The 14863-nt window shown below is 43.2% G+C and overlaps 1 protein-coding gene and 2 long non-coding RNA genes across 3 annotated transcripts in view; 2 read left to right on the forward strand and 1 right to left on the reverse strand.

Annotated features, from left to right (window-relative positions):
* Window positions 1–2852: 2852 nt before the first annotated feature.
* Window positions 2853–8088, forward strand: LOC130606954 (uncharacterized). Its single transcript, XR_008974114.1, has 3 exons — window positions 2853–3037; window positions 4397–4432; window positions 7876–8088. It is a non-coding gene; the product is annotated as an uncharacterized LOC130606954 (long non-coding RNA).
* A 3142-nt stretch (window positions 8089–11230) lies between these two features.
* Window positions 11231–14863, reverse strand: part of SLC35F1 (solute carrier family 35 member F1) — a 237409-nt gene continuing 233776 nt past the window's right edge. Inside the window, exon 8 of the mRNA XM_057423596.1 lies at window positions 11231–12782. Coding sequence (XP_057279579.1) covers window positions 12558–12782 — 225 coding nt within the window. The 3' untranslated portion in view covers window positions 11231–12557. The remainder of the gene's footprint in view (window positions 12783–14863) is intronic.
* On the forward strand, window positions 12608–14635 carry LOC130606953 (uncharacterized). Its single transcript, XR_008974113.1, has 2 exons — window positions 12608–13804; window positions 14427–14635. It is a non-coding gene; the product is annotated as an uncharacterized LOC130606953 (long non-coding RNA).

Consider the following 14863-nt stretch of genomic DNA (forward strand, 5'->3'; position numbering starts at 1 on the left):
GGTCCCGTGTTCAAGACACCTAAACCCCTGACTATGGCGCGACCCTTTCAACCATTTATTAACCTGGGTGATCCTCCTAGCCTTTTTAGGGTCCTCCCCTGCACCCTGGAGAATTGATGAAAAGAATATCTGCGCTCCAGAGCCCCTAAACAGCTCTCTCAGGGCTCTGTAGTCCTTCTTTATGTTCCCCAGGCTACTACTATCTATATCCCTAGCACCCACGTGGATCACTGGAAGTGGGTAACAGTCAGTGGGACTTACTAGAGCAGGCAGCCTCTCTGCCACATCCCTGATCCATGCCCCTGGTAGGCAACACACCTCCCTTGAGACGGGGTCTGGCCGGCAGACGGGTACTTCTGTCCCTTTCAGTGTAGAGTCCCCTACTACTACGACCCGCTGCTTTTTCCTGGCAGCACCAGTAGAGATCTTCTTTACCAGGGCATCAGCCGGTTGTTTCTGGCGGGAATGCGTTTCCTCATGAGCCCCCTGCAGGACAGCAAAGCGGTTCTGCGTGGGGACAGGGGATTTAGGGGGAAGCCCCTTGCTTTTAGCTGTCCTTTTCCTCCTTTTTTTTCTTTTGTATTTTTGTTTTGGGGTTTTTTTTTTTTTTTTGTCAGTAATTCCCAGCTTTCCCAGCTTCCCTGACATTCCCAGGCCCCTGCTGCAGGAGGACCTCCACCAGGGAGCACCGAGTGCAGCCCTGCCCATTGTGCACCCTCCCCTCATCAGACCAGTTCAGGCACTCTCTACACCCCGAGCTCTGCACTGCAGCCTCCCCTCTCACCGGCTCTGTCTGGTGCATACCCTGGCCGCCGCCGGGGCAGCCAGAGCAGAGCTCCCAGACCGGGCCCTGCTCATACAACGGGTGCTCACCACCCCGCTCTGTAACTGCCTCACTGCGCTCCCTGGGGCAGGTTTTTAACCGCTCAGGGCTGGTGCCACTGCTCCTGGCTCCGCCCCCTGTGTGTCAGCTGCTCGCTCCCGTCAGCTGAGCTGCCGGCTCCTGGGCAGGTCCTGTCGAGGACTTGAGGCTCCCTCAAGAGCTCTTCTATCCCAAGGATATTCAGAGCAGCGATGTAAATACAGCAGAAAAAGAAAAAAAAAGGATATAAAATCATGGCAGGTTAAATTATTAAATCATCACCGTGGCAAGACCCAGAAACAAGACTTAGCTCTGCCATCACTCAGAATTAGCACTGATCACTTGCTTCAGTAGGAAGAAAGTATGAAAGCCAAATGGGCATAGTACACGTGTCACCCACAAGATATATGGAGCAATATTGTGTGTACAGCTATGCTGTATACAAGCTCTTACATATAGCTTTGCAAGCACATAGAAACATTCAGATCTAGCGATAAGTAGCATGTTTCTCCAGGTGACAAGTCAAAGTCTTAGACTTTGTAAGAGACAAGTAAAATATTCTTTCTTTTGAAGCACTACTGGGTAGCACAAATACCTCCAGTATGCAAATGAGCATCACCTGTTACATCCTCAGCAGGCTGAAAAGAGTTTTGCTTGTGTCTAGGTAATATAATTACAAATAGTTGCATGTTAAACTGCTAAAGTGAAAATCAACTTTGTACATGCAAAGGCCAGGCTTAGATGACCAGCTGCAATTGAAAGGTCCTTACAGAAAAATCTATTCACTGGGGCTGTGGATTGATGGCTTTGCCTCAGAAGTACAGCAGCTCTCACAGAAGATGTGCTTTGATCCCTAGCAGGTGCTATTTCAATCTGAGGGCAATTCTGCATAGACATCCTCCATTTGGGGATCATTCCTTCTGCACTTGTCAATTGATGATGTGACCATCTGGTTTATTTCCTGAGCACCACACCTTTCATTTCATAGAAGTCAGAATGCCCAAGCATTTTAGCTGTGTTACTTCTTCAAAATGCATGAGTGACATTTACAGATTCAAAAAGGTCTTGGTCAGTGGTTGCCAGCTTCTGTTCAGCGTGCTCTCATAGGTGCTGCTTCGCTTTTTTTTCTTTATGGTGAATCAAAATGGACCCCTTTGGCTCTGCTATTAATGACTCTGGCACACCACTAGGCCTAGGGAGACGAAGAGCACAGGGTAGTCATAGCTTTCCTGCCTTATGAACCTGCAGTTACAGAGATGAAACTGTCACACAAGAGGCCCACAGAGCCAAAACAGTTTTTTCTCCCTTTATTTCTCTCCACTCATTATTCCTTCTTCCTGCAGTATGAGCAATGAAAGAAGTGACACCTTTATTTCCTAGCTCTGTTGCAAGCAAAGTAAGGAGATACGCAGGAGGGGAAACACTGAACATAAGATCTGGGAGTTGTTTTTGTCCAGAACTGCTGCTAACAACACTGAGTTATTTTAGAAGTCTTAAAATTCTTCCAAACAAAATATTTTGAAATAACTAACAGAAAGTAACCATCACTTCTCATTAAAGTGTCAGTGGCAAACTCCAGGCACTACTCTTACAGTACCTCAAACACACTCCCCAGTTGTCATTCAGCTTGTGCAAAGAACAGTCAGAAGACAGGCAGTATCAACAATGTGAAATGAAAAATAGCAGACTAGGGTGGGTTATTTTCCCTCTGCTCAGACATACTGGCCATCTCACAGGTTCACAAAGATGACCTCTCTCCAGAGGTCATCATACAAACACCTAGTACAGCAACAATATTTCCTCATACATCGACACACATTTTTAGGAGTTAGCTTGAGGTGGGGGCCATTGGTAGGAAAAAAATGCCAAAAAGCAGGGCAACAAGAATATACCTCGTCTGACAACGAGGACAAAGTCCCTTGCCACACTGTCATTCTTGTTTGAGCAATTTTTCTTCTGACTTTGGCAACGTTTTTTGGTATGCACACATCCAACGCAAGCAGTTTAAGATACAGCTTCTAAAGAGGAGCCACCTACACATGCAGCTCATTTCTATTTCCACCTTGATTTCAGAAGAAGGTATGGTATGTATGCATATGGGAGCCCCGCAGGCAAAGCACTGCCATGTGGTAAGGCAGGCCATGCCATAGCACCCGTAAAAGCCAGTTGGAACAGGTAAGAGTAGAACTCCCTACTTTCTAGTGTTAGTAGAAGTCAACAGAAGTGACATTGTGGTGTGGAAGAGACTCTCCGCTTTATAAAATCAAGAGACAGCTGCCTGAAGCAAGGAGCAGATGCTCCTGTGACAGGAGGAGGTGAGGATGAGGACAGAGCACGTTTCCCCTGCAGCCACTGCTGGTCAAGGGGAGAGCTAGACCCTCAGATTTTTCAGTGTTCATAGCAGGCAGGATGATGAACTTCTCTACCACCCCTCTTCAGCCTCTTAAGTATGTCCCCAGACAAGATCCCCTCTGCCCCCAGCCTTTCTTTCCTTCACAATTCATGTTCATCCTACGACCTTTTCCATCCCAAGAGACCCCTCTCCCCCTCTGCCCATAATCACCACTTGCCTCTCTTCCCCACTGCCGTGCCTTTACCTTTCATGACTGTAAAGGTACCTCACCATCACAAGGAGCTGCAGGAGTCTGGACCTGGCCTTGCAGATGCCTTCTTGCCTGGAATGCTTACTATGCAAAGGAGGTGCAGGACTGAATTTCATGTGACTGAAAGTGTCTTGGGCTGCCAAAGATTTTTTTTTTTAGCCTTTCTGTATCTGCATTTTACCTTAAGTCTCCAACACCAACGTGGAAAAGATCTCCTGGTGCCATGTGTGGGCAAAAAGCATGGCAAACTCACAAGGAAAATGCACAAGTTAAAGTGGGAATGCTGCTGTTTTTCTAATGAACATGTGGCCTCTCCCTGATATTTCATGAGGCACGCTCAAAGCAAAGTCCATCAGTATTCCCTTGTCATGTTAGAATACCTGTGCTATAGCTGGCAGTGATGTTTCCCTTTCCACAGCAGTGGAGACAAGCCGTTGCTAGTGCAGCTGCTGCAATTACTTTCTTTAGCTCAGCAGCTTACAGCAGTAATTCCAGCTAAAGTAAACCTGTGGAAGGTGCCAGGCTGCTGGCTGTGCTGAGCATGGCCCTGTGTCTAGACACAATTTGAAATCAAGCAGCTGTAGCAGCCCAAGGTTTCTCTCTCTGTCCTGAGCACATGTCCTTCCCTCCCTCACCCAGGGGAAATAAAAAAAGCTCAGCTGCGTCTGTCTCCGCACCCTCTCTCATTAGTTGAGGTCTGAGGTAGAAGTGAAGATTTAGGTTTGGGGGCTGAGTATCCACAGTCCTGCTCCCAGCCTGCCATGACAAACACCAGCTCAGCCACAGTTCATGTTTGCACCAAATATGGCTCAAAGGAGTCACTTGTACAAGGAGAAAAAGAAGTTGTGAGCTTTCAAGCACAGTTATACCTTGGATAAATGCTGCCTTTTCTTGTAATTAATAGAATTAAGATTTTCCTTTATATGACCAGCTGCATAGAGGCTGGAGAGGAAAACACAAGCTGCAGGTGAGATGTGGGAAGAAGCAGCCAGTGAATGGATTGTCAATGTAATCTCTGTAAATAATTATAGTAATTACAAGGTGGAGAAGCATTTTGATTTTTATGCTTGTATTTTCAATCAGGAAAGGTTAACCTAGGTTACCATCAGTTGCTTAGTCCAAATGTGTACAGCTTCCTTTGTTACTGACTTGTCAGTGACTTCAAGGATACCCATAGATCATCCTTCACCAGCCAACCCTCTTAACTTAAAAGTCAGAGACAGCTTTAGCAAACAAGTTTTCACCTTCACTGTAGGTCAAATGGCAGGCAAAAGGACATGAGTATTTTGAATCTCTTATGACTGGTTGCATACCATAAGGTAGATTGGAAGGAGGGGCATTATAAATTCAATCACACACACATCCCCCTTCCAAAAAAAACCCCTCCAGTTGCAATGGAGCAGGGCTGGAATTTGACATTCATATAGATATCAAAAGCTCCTATTCAAATATTCCATGGCCAAAAGCCCATTTGGCTGGACTACACAAGCAAGAAGGCAGAAAGATGTTTGTTTGAGGGGTCACAGAGCAGGCAGAGGACCCACACCATGGTGGCAGACTGTGAGGGAGAGACAGGACAGCTAAGGGTCTTGAGGATGTGTGTGAATTCATTTAGGACAGAGCTGCAAAAGGTAGCGTGACTAACTTGGAGCAAAAGGGCAGAGAAGATGAGCTTAGCAGTTGTCTTTGCCATGTGGAAATAGGCGGATGGTGATTGACTTGGGGAAAAAGTTTGTCAGATGAGGAAGCTAGGTGCTATCCTCTTCGTTTCATTCAATACATGCCTGTTCCACTTTAAAACCGTTTCCTTTTGGTTTTTGTTGTATTAAGGCTCAAGACTAAACTAAAGATAAAATTTTGGGTTTTCAAATGCTTTGCTGGCCAGTGTGGCCCACTTGCATGGTGCACCCTACCACAGGAGGTGGTGTGCTCCTAGGATGCAATGTCAAAGCAGGGCCTGCAGTGCTAATGTTCCTCATCAACTTGCTCATTAAATAAAGCTTGCTGAGCGAGGCTGAAGGGTGGAAGTGCTGAACTGCAACAGTTCAGGACTAATGTTGTCATCCTGTTTCGTGGGTACTCTCTTTTAATTAAAGTGTAGGCTCACAGAGGAAGTGTGGGGACATAAAGACTTCTGAAATACACTCCCCTGGTTGCATACATGTGTGACCTATTTACCATCTGCAAAGTTGTTTAATGCCAAGAACTACATCAGATAATTCAAGATGAAGCTCAGAGGGAGTCACGTAATGAGACTTTTCAGATTGTTGTCGTGATTAGCCCATTCCCCTCCCCCTTCTCACTTAGGAAGCTCATTTAGGCAAGTAGTCATTTTAAGAATATGCATACGCCGATTGCCTGTTTCCTATGGATGTGGGAAAAAGCCAGGCTTCTGTGACAGTGGCCACTATAGTCAGTGTGAAGTTAAATATGTGTGACCTCACATAACATTGATCTGTGGGCTCACAGGCATTCTGCACCTGTAAAAGTCCAAGCTATTTTGTATGCAAAGCGTCTCTAGCATTTTAAGTTGAATCACATAGTGTTTCAGAGCTCAGTGATCACGTAAACTCAGCACATGTTCGTTATCTGTCTGCTTTGGTAAGGTGTGCGAATAAAAAAAGTCCTTTACTTATCCATGGTAAGTCAAATACTTTGTTCTTGACAAGCAAGTCTGTATTTCACTTGGCAAGGAGGGGAAGATTTCATATGGACAGCTTTGTAGTTATGTTCAGATTGGATGAGTCCACTGCTGTTGAGACATGGGGAGTAAAATGCAATAGTAAGTATAAATAATGTATTTTTTGCCAGTAAGGAATTAATAATGCATTGAGATCAGGGTAGCACTGGGCAATTGCCTGAGGGCATTGTACATAATAAGGAGGCACAAAAACTTAACTATAGATGAAGGTTATAAATCAGAACCTAAGTAGTATAAAATCTAGAAATCCACTAAAATCAGCTCTACCTAGTCTTGATTTAAAAATATTTGGATAGCATATATGATTACCTGTACTCTTACAGAGATTCTGCCAACATAAGACTATGCATAGAGGGGCAAATTCTAACCTCATGAATACCAGAGGAACTCAATACAAAATTTTCAATTAAAAATGGAACTTCTAAGAAAAAAAAAAAAAAAGCCTCTAAATAATAGCAAATGTGCACTTTTACAACAGAAAGGACTGCACAGAGTGCTGACATTTAATCATTTAATTCTGAGCCTCAAGAGTTACTCTGAGCCAAATTTTTTTCTTCCACCTGGTTGCTGTACAGTAGCAGTGGTAGCAGGGGGTCCTGCTTGCCAAGGGAAATGGGAGTGACAGGCAGTGCAGTGGTTCCTCCCTTCACCCAGCAGGGACCTGATGAGACCACAGGGCACCTATGGTGTTTTCCAAGGCTGTGGTGGCTGCTCCGTGCCAGCAATGTGGCCTGCAGAAACACTGTGGGCTTTTTACTGAAACTAAAATAGCAGCTGCAATGCAAGTAACAATGTCTGAGGGTTACAACTGCCTTTCTGTAGTCAATTTGTGGGGTTTTGTCTCCTGTTGGTGGCAACTAATCGCTGGTTAGTGATCCCAGCCCTATGGAACTAATGTCCTCCATATAGCAGGATTTTTTATTATTAAGTACCACAGTCAGTCCATGACCCTGCACTTAAAATTGGAGGAGGATGATGACATGGCCAACACTCTTATTCCAATATCATCATCACTGCTGTGTTGTTAACATTTGGTACCCACATTGCAACTGCTGTGAAACCCGTCTATGGCTGCATAAGTGTTCCCTTTTGCAAAGGTTTGGTGCATTTTTTTCGTCTTAAAATGGTGGAGCAGACTTAACAAAACAGTTCTTGAGACTGTAAAAAAGCATCACTTTCTTATTTGTATGCCATAGCATATTGCTGTTAAACATTCAGCTTCGGATTTGTAATTTTTTGGAGAACTAGCTCTAAATAAACAAAAAACAAAAGGGAGATGGGTAGGTTTAAGCTGATTGAGTGTCCTTCAGTGTTGAAACATGTTTGATTTAAGCACAGAAGGATCCATTAATGCCTATTTATGATGTATTTTTAGAGTAATTCCAAGCAATTACTATTCATATGACTCAAGCACCCATGCTGAATTCCAGCCAGGCAACAGAAGGAGATTTTTGTAATGCCAGAGAGACTCCTGAGCAGATTCAGAGGAAAATACAAATCCAACTGTTAGGATGACAAAGCCATGCACACCAACTCAGTTTCTGGAGCTCTTGATAGCTTAGGAAACATTCCCACTGGAAAATCAGACATAAACCAGCCCATTTGTGCAGCACTGCTGGCTTTGTAATGTCAGGGGCTGCACGCAATTATGGTGCAGAGGAAGGCTAGAAATGAGCTCACCAGTCTCTGTTCCCTTTTTTCACTTTCAGCAATGAAGTATGTGAGAAATACCAATGAGAAACTTCTCGAGAGACATCAGGCAAGGAGAGATGGGCAAATGGGTGTGCTGGCAAACACTCTTAGAGGTGAATGCATGTTCACAAAATCCCTTGCTCTCACACTTAGGATCTTCCTTTCCTTTCTTCCCATCTGGACTTCAAATGAGCCAAAGTCTCATTTTCTTCCTTTCCTCAGTTCTGCGCCTCCTGACAATCCCCCCCCCCCCCCCCCCCCAGTATCTAAGTTTTGTCTCTGTTTCAGGACTCTGCTGTGAAGAGTGCTGCAGTGCAGGGCAGGGCAGCCAGAAGGGAGGGCTGGGCAAGGCAGCCGTAGACACTCAATAACCTCTGCCAGATAAGCCCTTTAACATCATACACATGCATTGCCCCACATTAATTCTAGATGGATTAATCATTTCTGTAAGGCAGTGGGGGGAGTGCTTTTGTGTCCAAATGAGACCAACAAATATCAGGATACCTGAGCTAGCCATAGGGGAATGGCAGTTTACAACAGAGGGTGCACAGGAGACCTGTTATCCTGCACAGGAAACCTCTTAGCCTTCTGGAACAGCAACTGGAGGCCAGACAAGATACCTGACGGTGCCTAATGGCAGCAATGCCAAGACATCTTGGATGGAGTTGTAGGTGAACCGCATCACAACAAAAAGAAATCCTCAACGCAGCAAAAGATTATGTCCTGCAGTAAGATTTACCATCAGAAAAATTGTTTCAGGCTAAGAAAATACAAAGGAAACAGGCAAGGAAACCAATAACCCTGCTTTCATAAAGCATTTATTTTTTTTTATTTGAAAACATTATACAGGCATTACATTGCCACAGCCAGTCCATATAGGTGCATGCAAATATAAAAATGGAGAAAGGTTTGTTCAGCTTTTTGATGCAGGACTTGGGGTTGGGATTCTGTTTGCTCAGTTTTGGTTTTGATTCATATTTCCATCTGCGTTGTCAAGATTAGTGTGCTTTATTATGGCATTTAACAATAAAATCCTACCCATGGGGTAAAATTTGTATTTGTAGCTAGCTCAGGAATACTAAACGGTTAAAAAAAAAAGGAAAGAAAACGTTACTACACGCTTGTCAAAGTGTTAATAGCACAAGTTAGCAATCTCTACACTATACATTGAAACTTCTTATGACACAGTGGTGCAAAATCTTCAATTGCTTGGTCTATCGTTGTGTGTTTCAAAACTTTATAGCTGGAACAAAGACAAGGTCTGTCTCCCAGTGAAGATTTTCATCCAGTAGCAGAAAATTACATCAGTCTTGCCAAAGGCTGCTCAAGGCCAGCAGTATAACAAGAGTTTCAGTTTGTTCAGGCAAGGAGCTATACAGAGATAGAGACGTCCTACGTGACACAGAGAGTAGATAGCTGCCGGTTAGATAGCAGAACCTTTGCTGGTGCACACAGGTCTTGAACTGCAGAAAACAAGCAGGTAGAAGTAATGTTTTCCTTTACTAGACCTCAGTTTTTCAGTCAACACAGTCACTGGTAAAGCTCTACTACCGTTTTCCTTTTACAGTTCATCCAGCACGAGCACACTGGTGCTAACTCAAGTATCCACCTTGTTCAACAGGAGACACAGACAGTGTAGCAGCCCCACTTTGCACATCAGACTCCTCCTGCATGAGTATCACAGGGGATGCTGGCTGGGTGCAGAGTACACACCGAATCATTCGTAACTTCTTTCCGTACAACAGAGCCTTTGAAGATAGCCTGTAAAAATTGCTTCAGATGGCACCTCTCAGCCACTTGTGGATCACAAACCCTTCTAAGTAGAAACTCCCAGCCCAGTGACCTGGTCGGCAGATGCCTCCTGCCCTGCTGTTTCTGAGAAGACTCTAACAAACATCTACAAGTTAGGGTCAGAAAAATGAGGAGGGGGAGGCAGAAGGACCACAAACATTTGGCTTAAAAATAAATACTAATAATGGAATAAACCAAAACAATTATGCAAAAGGAAGGAACTGTAAACATGAAACACACACACACACAATCCTCAAGGTTCTCAGACCAACACAGGGACAAACATTCAGAGAAAGGTATTTAATTGGTATAAAGGTAGCAAAAAAGACTGAAACGACAGGTTCCCATCAGTGTGGTTCTGAGTACCTGAGGGAGCCATAGTGGTTGTAACCAGAACCCCTGCTCCTGGGAAATGTGCAAAACCCACCTCAAGTCGAAGCTCTGCCAGGCTTGACTGGAGGATGCTTGCTGGCCCCTGTGCATCAGGGCTTCACCTCACTATGCACTGCCCACCTGGACTTTACCCTATGGACCTTAATGTTTCTCGTGTGTTTTTATTTTTTTTTTTTTAAATCCTGCACGATTTAGACTTTCTTAGCATCCCCAAAACATGGACTCTTGTTTCTCTATAGGAAGCTTTATTTGATTTGAATCCTCCATGATTTAAGAGAAAAAAGCTTAGAAACATCAGCGCTAAAAAGATTAAATAAACAGAAGGTTGGGTGGAAAAAAGTCATGTATTTGTTTAAATCCAAGCCATCTTAACTGAAGCTTTTGGGTCAGTTTTGGGCACAGTTTGTGAATGCTGCAGACCCTTCCCTCAGCTGCAGCAGGATGGTGTCAGGCAGCCTAAACACAGTGGGACAGAAATCTCCTCTTCTCCTCCACAGTGACAGTAAGATACAACATACTTCTGCTGTTCAATAGCATTCTGGCATTTGCCACTTCTTGTATATTATGCATACATACTTCTCCTAGTCTGCTTCAGGGAAGTCCCTTCTATATTAAAGCAGAACAGGACTATAAAAGATGAATGTTACCTCAGCAGAAATTGATCCTGCTTGGTTGAACTGTGTGGCCTTTCTAATCTCCAGAGTACAGATAGCTTGATTTTCTTTTTAAAACAGAAATAGGTAAGTTGTATTTTTCAAACGTGAAGCCCTACATTTTCACTTCAGACAGGCTTCTTCAGCAGAACAGCATTCAAATCAAATTCATCTTCTATGCCCATAAGCTAAATATTCATCAACCCTGTCATAAACTCAATTTTCAAATACAATGAATGTATACACACTTTTACAGTGCTATTGTGTACTTAAACTCCTTCCTTCTGAAGATCCCGAAGCAGCTTAAAATAACTTGGTCCCATAGCACCCCTGTGAGGTAGGTAAAATATGATTATTCCCATCTATAGAGATTGGGAAACAGCCACACAGAAGGTAAGTCATGCCCAAGGATCATGCAGAGATGTGGCAGATCTGTGAACAAAACTGAGCTCTCCTGGATCCCTCTCCTATGTGTTAGACCTAAGATCACCTTTCCTTCCTTCCTTAATTTTAAATTGCAAATAAGTGATGGATATTGAAATAATAATTTCCTTTTATTGAGCTCTCGGAAGAGCAAACATACAGGCAGAGATGGATCCTTTGTGGTGGTGACTGATATCCCCCATTCTGATAAGGCTCTTGGGGTAGAAGTACAGTTGTGGAGCACACCGTTACAATTTTCACATGTCTCCAGGAATGTAAGTAAACTGGTGAATTCTTCTGCTAGTTTTGTAGTTGGTGAAAAATAACTGGCTGCACCCTGCTGGTATGACTGCCTTTGAGCTACTGCAGCAACACCAGCAGATGGTCCACACTTTCAGCTCATGAATTCCTTCCTTAATCTTCCTGATTTTTACAATTTGTGGGTTTTGGTAAAAAAAAGCAGACACATTTCTAAATAGCAATTGTTAGAATAGTGAACCACAGGAGATTCAGCAAACTGGAACAGCAGAAAGTGCCCTCGATGCACTGAGTATCTAAAATGAGTGCCCTGATCCACATGGTTTGTCATCTTACCATGGAGAGGTACAATACATAGGAAACTAGAAAATGTGTTTTTCTCTTTACAGATTAAAGTTTAAAAAGTAAGAAATCCGTGTTAAGTCACGACTACAGAGAAACTAACTCCCCATCACCTCATGCAGAACCTCAGCTGCTAGGAAATCTGCCATGGTTCACAGAGAGGTCAATGCTTGCGTACTTCACTTCTGCAAATATAGAAAGGCTAAAATGCTCGCCTTATACCTATTCCTAGAATAGAGACAGATATTGTAAGTTGTCCCTTCTCTGGATTCATGGAACAGATTACCTAGAAAGGTCAACTAGACAGATACTACAGATGAATTAATTGTCTTTTCTTCACCAGATCCAAGGAGCTAGTAAAAGTGTGTCAGGCTGTTGCTACCCTGACTAACCCATCTACTTTATGCAAACAACTCTTAGAGAGAAATTAACAGTGGACTGCACAAGTGTATTTGCTGTAAAAAGGCGGCTTTTCCACAACTGGTGTGGCTTAGACATAATATCGCTCAGTGGGTGCAGAAACACCCTTCTGTGAACTTCTTTATGTAATTTCATCTTAGATACCGAGTATCTTTCACAGGCATTTTGACATTAACTGATTCATATACAGCAGTTTGTATTGCAAACATGCTGCTCACATCATAAATGAGGGACTGGCATCTCCTTGCAATGAACACTCTGGAATAAGTAATTTGTATTTTTATGAGCTTTCCTTATTTGCTACCTTGCAGCTCACCGGTGTAACTGCACCTGGTAAATACCTTTCTCTATGTACAATACAGAGATAGCGGATATACGAGCTCCACTGAATCATCAGTAGGTGATCAACGGCCCTGCGTTTAAGCAACTCTAACATGAGGCTCCTCTTCTGTCTCCTGCCCCAGGCTGGTGTATGTTACTGAAGGCTCCAGCTGGCCAGTCGCTGGCAGGTCTACAACAGGTCCTGAAGGGTTTCGAAACTGCTTGTACACCCGAGGATCCTGGGCTACATAGGTGGATGTGGAGGAGTAGAGCACCAGCCCAACAAGGATGGTGAAGAATGACAACAAGTAAAGTCCTGAAAACTAAGCAGAAATAAGAAGAGAGTCATTAGACACAGCACCAGTTATCTTGAGCTCACGAAGGCCCACAAGCAGAGGTACACACAGATTCTTGTTTTGGAATGCACTGCAAAGAACAAACCCCCTACCACAGCAATGATGACTTTTTATGGGAATGTCTCTCTGAAAGTTGTTTTGCTCCCATCAACTCTCCTGTCTTCCATAACCAACAGATAATCAATGCCTTGCCATGGCCCAGGCATACTAAGTAGATGGGACTTGGGAAAGCTGGATTCTGGTCACAGATCCAAAGCCAATTTTGTCATGCTTTTAGACAAAACTACTTCTCTGCCAACTATTTATCTGATTTCAAGTTTCTCTAGCTCCAGTGTGGGGTACTATTATCTACAGTTGTCTGACAGGTAGTAGACAAATCTGAAGTTGATCACCCCTAAACCACATGTCTGTGAAGTGTAACATGCTGTTGGTAATATAAGAATATAATTAAATAAACAATTAAACAAGCATTGAAAACCTATATACTTAAAAAAAACCCCTATTTTCATAAAGGCAGGTTCTCTGGCTTGTAAAAAGAAAGCAGATGCTAGAAGATTTAATGTGAGTTTGGACAGGATGAATTTCAGCTGTGAAATATGCTGTAGGCTGACCTCAAGAGATTTGAAAGTATATATGGATGGCAGTTAACCAAAAGCTCAAGTACACATATATTGGCACACAGCTTCACTGGATCAGAGGTCAGCCGGAATTTTCTGACATGTACAGACTCATTGTGCCTGGACTAAAAATACAACACAAATAACGTTTCTGGCAGTACGTTAGTTCTTGAAGATAAAAGTAAAGGCAAAGGCAGGATTTCAAAAGCACAGACCACTGTATATTATCTTTCAATACTGGGTTCCTTCTATGGGGGACACATAAACAGCTTTAAAGACCATTTGACTTGTTTCCTGATCACAGACGAAAAGTTATTTCTTCTTGCATGCTGTGTGTGAGAAGCCATGAAGGACAAATTGCTTCACCAACAGGTTGGTAGGGATATAGAACTGATTTGTATTCAGTGGGAGTTTAAAACGTGTCTGTATTCTGCAACTATCAGGGATCTGTACTTGAAAATCAACAACCAGCTGCAACCTGTTACTAGCTGCTTCATGAAGTACCTCACTATTTTAAATGAAGGTATCTGCAAGTCTGTTTTTCAATCCTAAATGACTATGCTTTGATGGATGCTCCATGTATTTCTTCTGGATCACTTTAGCATGGCACAAAATGGATAGACTGGGTGGACTGTATTATCTTGGAAGCTTTTAGCAATTCTGCTTTTTGTATTTAAAGAAATAATCATGGTGGAGAAAGCAAATTTTACTTAAAACTTTACTTAAAAAGCTAACTTTTTAGTGATGCTAATTTGTTGTCATTTAATAACCTACAAAAGGAAGCGTTTGGCTTTTTTACAGAATCCACAGTATCTTTAAAAGCTTTGGACATAGAACCCATGGTGTTACACTGGATATGGAACCCATGGTGATATATCTGTATGTGGTTCTGTTTCCCACAGCTAGTATAGTAATGGGGAAAGTTTAAATTGTGTCATGATTGCAGGGTAGGAAGAGTGCTGCTTTTTATCAGCTCTTAATTGCTTTTTTCCAGGAGTGTCACTAGGTCTTCACGTGTCATCTGGCAGTATGATTTGATGTAATAACCATCCAGCTGTCCCATCAGGCACAAAGACAGTGTGGAACCTCACCCTGCTTCTGCTGAATTCCTCCCACATGACACTGCCCTGAAAGGCCTGTTTAGGCTTAGATCTCCCCCCTGTGGCAATCAAACCCAAGTCAATAATTTCAAAGCATTTTCCAGGTTTTTTTTTGTCCCCATTTTCAGTTCAATTTTGCTCTCAGCACTTTCCTCCCCATTTCCTCTTCGCATGTGAACTTGTGTACCACTTGGCAACAGTGGATTTGACTAAGCCATAGCAAAACTCAGAAGCCAACTGCATCTAGTCTCCCAAGCCAGGAACTAGTTCCCTAGTTTCCCACTGTCCCTCTTTCCCACCTTATGCCTGAATTTCTCACCCTGAACAGCCA

Source organism: Pezoporus wallicus, unplaced genomic scaffold (assembly GCF_028554395.1).
Source record: "Pezoporus wallicus isolate ANWC-B61680 ecotype Strahan unplaced genomic scaffold, APGP_CSIRO_Pwel_v1 contig_8806, whole genome shotgun sequence".
NCBI lineage: Eukaryota > Metazoa > Chordata > Aves > Psittaciformes > Psittacidae > Pezoporus > Pezoporus wallicus.